The sequence below is a fragment of the Acomys russatus genome, chromosome 8 (genome assembly GCF_903995435.1).
Source record: "Acomys russatus chromosome 8, mAcoRus1.1, whole genome shotgun sequence".
NCBI lineage: Eukaryota > Metazoa > Chordata > Mammalia > Rodentia > Muridae > Acomys > Acomys russatus.
In genome coordinates, this window is record NC_067144.1 from 20,575,047 (window position 1) to 20,581,046 (window position 6,000).

At 47.8% G+C, this 6,000-nt stretch overlaps 1 protein-coding gene across 1 annotated transcript in view; it reads right to left on the reverse strand.

Moving 5' to 3' along the window:
• Nucleotides 1-5,772, reverse strand: part of Cd86 (CD86 molecule) — a 39,715-nt gene extending 33,943 nt beyond the window's left edge. The window contains exon 1 of the mRNA XM_051150546.1: nt 5,652-5,772. Coding sequence (XP_051006503.1) covers nt 5,652-5,680 — 29 coding nt within the window. The 5' untranslated portion in view covers nt 5,681-5,772. The remainder of the gene's footprint in view (nt 1-5,651) is intronic.
• Nucleotides 5,773-6,000: the final 228 nt, after the last annotated feature.

Here is a 6,000-nt window from a genome sequence, read left to right on the forward strand (position 1 = left end):
GAGGATATGCTGATGGATTAAAGTGATGAAAAAGGATCCGTTCATTCATTCATTCGTTCATTCGCTGAATCATTCTCTATGAGCGCCATATCTCTCAGTGGCTTAGTCTGCTTTTTATTGCTGTGGTAAGAACGAAGGCACAGGCAGCTTGGGGAGAAGAGCGTCTGTTTGGTTTACATGCCCCAATCATGGCCAGTCATGAGGGAAGTAAGGGTAGAAACAGGAACCCAGAGCAAAGTCTGAGGTAGAGGGCCTGGGAGGATGCTACTTCCTGGCTTGCTCTTCAGGCTTGCTTTTCTCACTCCCTAGCATCATCTCCCACAGTTGGTTGCATGCTCCCACACCAACCATTAGTCTACCAAGTGCCCCCCCCCACATAAGTCTTGCCTACAGGCCAATTTGATGGACTCATTTTTCTCAATTGAGAGACTCTCTTCCCAGATGACCTAGTTTGTGTCAAGTTGACAAAAAACTAGCCAGCATAACCTGTAAGGTTCAGCACAAAGAGCTAAACTTGGGTGTAAATACAATGGCAAGCACTAGAGAAATACCTGTGTGCAACGAGCTATATGATAACAGTGTGACATAATAAATCAACATAAATTCGGTCCCTTCCATTGGAGGTAAGGGATGGTGGAAACAGCGCCCAGGGCCCAAGGCATGTTAGTCGAGTGCCCCACCTCTGAGCCACACCCCACGCCAAATTAATTCTGTCCGCCCACTGCCATCTGTGAGAATTGGACCACATCACTGTGGTATCTTGTGCATCGAGGTCAGGGTCACACTTGAGCGACACTGACAGAAGTAGAGTATACCAAGTGAAAGGGCAGCAGGATTCACCGGGGGATATTGAAACGATGCCAAATGAGGAACAATGAAAAAGACCCGGATTAAGGAACCAGAAGAAGAGAAGGCTGCAGCGTTTTGATGGCCGAGGGCAAATGGCAAAGGGCCTCCAGTGGGAAGGAAGGTGTGCTGCCCTGTAAGGGCAAGCAGTGCCCGGAGCTAGAAGCCACCGGGAGACAGGTTTCCTCCCCAGGTGGTGAAGAACTTTTAACAAGTCACACCAAAGTCTGGACTTTCTTCTGAGGTCTGTGCACCCTGTCACCAGAGCAGCTCAAACAAAAATAAAAATAGGCTAATAATACAGAAGAGATATTTTGTGGGGATTCTTGAACTGCTGTGCAGTTGAGCTCCATAACTTTGAAATCTCATTACACGCCCAGAAAAAAGAAAATACGAGATGCCTCCCCACCCCCCGACCCTTCCCGCCATCCCATCTCCCTACCTCCTCCCCCATCCCATTCCCCACACCCCGCCCCGGCCGCCATAGCACAGTGGGCAGTATGGTGCCCTCTAACTAAAGAGAGAATCCATGAGCTGGCTACCAGTGATCCTCCAGATGTGGGCAAGAGCAAACACTCTTAAAGACCGGAAAAGAAGAGAGAGAGAGAGAGAGAGAGAGAGAGAGAGAGAGAGAGAGAGAGAGAGAGAGAGAGAGAGAGAGAGAGAGGAGAGAGAGAGAGAGAGAGAGAGAGAGAGAGAGAGAGAGGTGGTGTTAGAACTGGGCCCGGACAGTGGCTGCACCTTGGTCTCCGAGAGTGGCTGCAGCAGCCAATGTCTGTTGGGCCAAATGCAACCCCACCTCGTTTCATCTGCCCGAACGGATGTTGAGCAGTGAGAAATATCAGAACGAGTGGCCAGATGTCGGCTCTCTCGGCACCCATTCTGCTCCTGGTGGCTTCAGGCCTGGCCACTGCATTGTTCAAGAGCTCCCCTCTGAGAGTAGATCTCCTCCTTTCCCACCAACAATGGTTAATTTCCAGAAACTTGATGTGGTTGGCACCCGCTTTGCCCTCAAAAGGCTCTGCAAGCTTCCAATAACTCTTTCCTCCAAGACATTCTATGAAACAGTCCTCACACTAGGCAGCCTACACATCTGCCTAAAGTAAATCAAAGACGCTTGGTCAAGCTGTCAGTGAGCCACTCTTAAACGCTGATGATGTCACAGGGCTAAACATCATATTTATAGTCTTGGTGCACGCATACTGGTTGTTCATACTTTCAGGGAACAATGTGATCTTTTACAATGTTTATACAACAAACTATGGTCAGATCAGAGTAAGTAGTGTACCCATCACCTCAAATCATCTTCATTTCTTTGTCTTGGGAATATTTACATCTAATGCTCTATTGGTTTCATAAGGGTCTGAGATCCAAACAAATAAAATCACTTAAAAGATTTTGTTTTTAAAGTATTGTTTTCTATTTGGGTGTTTGGATGTTTTGCCTGCATGTTTGTCTGTGCAACACATGCAAGCAGTGCCCTCAAAAGCCAGAAGAGGGCATCAGATTCCCTGAACTGAAGTTTCAGGCAGTTGTGAGCCTCCCTGATGGTCCTGGGAATGGAACTAGGGTCCCCTAGAAGAGCAGATAGTGCACTTAATCCCTGAACCCCCTGAAGAATCCTTTCAGTCCCTAGAATAACTTCTAAGGATATTTGGAAACGGATGAGCGACCATATTCCTTTTAACATTTGTTGTTGTTTTGTTGTTTTTTAAACTGATTATACTTGAGGAGAGAGTAGACAAATAATGGGATATTAGTTTCTGTAAATAGTGCAGGAAAGCAGAGTAAGGCTGGAAAGTCAGATAATTAATTCTCATCTGATTCTATAGGAAATTGGAAGTTTCATATTAATGGCTTGAAAAGAAAAAACAAGCAACAACAAAACCAGTGCATGAAAGCTTAACGAAAATAACCCATCAGTGGCTCTGGAAAAGAGTGAGCGTGCTATCAGAGTGACTAGGGAGGCCAATATTATTCCCAGCACTCACTCGGGAGGCAGAGGCAGGTGGGGCTCTTGTGAGTTCGAGGCCAGCCTGATCTACAAAGTGAGTTCAGGACAGCCAGGACTATAAGAGAAACCCTGTCTTGAAAAAGCAAAACCAACCAACCAAACAGCTAAAAGCCTCAAGGATCTGAATGGAGAGCGAAGAAAACCAGTGGAAGTGCAGGGGGGGGGGGGGAGTAGCGGGGGGGGGGGGGGGAGCAGAGTAGGAAGGAGCTGAGCACACAGGATGCTCACTGAGGCTCGACTGCTTCCTGGTATCCTAAGGGCACCTGAGATGGAGACCATTGGCTCTGGCTATGTGTCGCTCAGTCTGAGCTCTGCTTCCTCCCAGCTCCCTCCTGAGCTGTGTCTCCTTCTAGCTCAAACTGCATCATCTGTCTGCCCAGGTCATCTCATACCCCCTGTGGAGCAAACTCCCTTTAGCCTCTTTTCTCACTTAGATTTTCTTTTCCTTTCTTTAGCTGTTCTTTTTTGCTCTCATTCAGGAGCAGGATACATCCACGCATTAGGAACATTAGCAGATTCACAAATAGCAAGAGGATGCCTTGGTTCCCCTTCGATAGAACTAATCTACGAAAATATAGATTACTTCCTCTCCCTGGCCCAGAAGATGCATGGCAACATATTTAGCCTTTTCAGTCTCCTAACAGCAAGTTTGGGTATAAGACGGATGCCCGGTTCCCTTAGTTATATCTATAATCAGGTTTCTCTGTGGTTTTTCGAAGTCAGTTTTCCCTTTTTTTTTTTTTAAACCAAAAAGTACCCACAAGTGAACCCACTCTACAGCTACCTCTCTAGCTCTCTGCCCAGCCCCTCACGAGCTCTACCTGCCAGGAAGGAGAGCCGCAAGATTCACCCAAAGGCCACTCACTGCCCATCCTGGTACCCAGGGGAGTCCCTATCTCCTTGTCTCAGAACTAAAACCATGGTCAAATAGAAAAAACAATGTTGTCAGGGCCCAGTCTGCATGACAGCAGCCCCTTCTTCCCATGATGGGCACTGCGTTATTCTTCAGTGTACTCCAGGCTTTGGAATTTCCTATTACTCATCCCTTGGGGTCAAGGCTGTGTTTGAAAGCCCCATGAAATGCAAGGGCTATGTGGAAGAGAAATGAGAGAGAGAGAGAGAGAGAGAGAGAGAGAGAGAGAGAGAGAGAGAGAGAGAGAGAGAGAGAGAGAGAGAGAGAGAGAGAGAGAGAGAGAGAGAGAGAGAGAGAGAGAGAATCTGCTTTCAGCTGTCGGGAATTACATTCAAGTTAGTTTATCTAAATAGGACATGAAGGGAAGGCCTGGTGTGACAGATGAGGAGTGGAAGGGACACTTGGCATGGCGGTTCAGGTCTCAAAACCTTGACAAGGAGATACAGTGCGCCCAAAGCACACTTGGCTTTCCTTTACTCATGTTTAAAATGGTGCCTATTTCCCACCCTCATTCTAAGAGTACCCCACATGCTGTTCAGAAACAACTTTCTACAGGGGGTAGAGAGGAGGGCAGAGGTCTAATAAAAGGCTGCACTGCTGTCCTTCCTCCTTCTTCCCCTAACACTTGTCTCTGCCTGGCCGTGATTGGCCAGCACTCACCCCAAATCTGGAAGTCCTCCTACGAGCTTCCCCTCTCCTGCTGGACCCCGTCAAACATGTCTCCATGGTGGTCCTTCTGAGTGTTTTCAGCTGCAGTCCCCTGGGCCTGGATCCCTCCCCTAACTCCCACTTCCACCTCATTTTGAAACAGGACTTCTGAACTTCTGAGTTTTCTATTGAATGATCTGGTGTGTTTCAGTAGCTTATCTTTCCCTCTCCCCATCCACGTCAAGTTCATAAAAACCAAATCCCCCTCTCTGCCCACAGGTGATAAAATAGCCAGAATCACTAGACAGGATTTCGGTTCGCGCAGTCACACCATTTCCTTGTTACCTAATGGCTGCGTCCCTTTCTTGCATGCCTTTGATACCCCCTGTGCCTAGGACATAGTAAGAAGCCAGCAAGCATGTACTAGATGCACAAATGAGCTGATAGTCAAGACAGATGTCACTTAAGCTCCTATGAGTCTCACCAATAGTGTGTGCAGCCGCAAAAGGCAGACTCGGCGCAGAACTGCCAGTCTGAGCACAGACAGGCGCTCATTTTAGTCCTGAAAGTTTGACCTAAGGAGAACAGGCCAATTCCTTAATTGTTATAAGCTGAGGGGTGGGACGTTCCCGTGGCCAAAAGTTGTTTCTCACCTGTCTCTCCTGAAGCTTGCATTGCTATTAATGGAAGCAATATTTTGAGCCTATTTGCAAATGCAAATGCGTACGCAGGCAGCCTGGACTCTTTTTTCACCTAACAGCCTCCCCCCCCCCCCCAAATGAGCTAATGGCTTGTAACGTGGCATTAGATCAGGCAGTTAGAGGGAAACCTAGAAGGGAACCCAATTTCTGGGCCTGTCAAAGAAAAGCCGAACAGGCACCCAGAGGTCATAGCAGAGAACCGTTGGAATTCCCTCCTTCCACATTGCCCGGGCATTGGGAGCTCTGGCAGTGCCAGTGTCTGCTATAGAGCACCCAAAAAAATCAAGAGCAGCTACCAACTACTTGGTAAGTGGCACTTTCTATTCCCTGCCTGTCCTGTCTCTTGGTTCACTTACAGCGGACTCATTTCTGTAATGCCCCACATCTGATGTGGACAGGCAGAAGCTCGAATGAGCTAGGCAGAAGGTGTAAGCGTGTGCCCTCTCCCCTCTCTCACCCGCTCCCTCTCCAGCTGACTGCCCACCTCTGCACAGCTGCCCCAGGTGCAGCTTCTGTCTCCCATACTCACCGGGCTGCACATTTCTTGAGGATGCACATGTCACCAGTGCCTCTCCACCGCGACTCTCAGGGACCACACACACAAGCACAGTAGCATTCCCGAGGACTACAGGAACTTGAAAAAAAAAAAAAACAAAAACAAAAACGGAGAAGGTTCGGAAAAAAAAGTAGAAGAAAAAAATGTACTTAAAAAAAAAAAAAAAAAAAAAAAAAACTAGAAAAAGAAGCCTTGTCTGTCTCCCAGGCTGTCTTGTACTCCTTGTACAGCAAGAATAAGCTGCGAACTGAGAAGAGCTCAGATGCAGAAAGGGGAACTGACTAGAGAGACTGACACCACAGACAGGGGCTGTGTCCGTGCT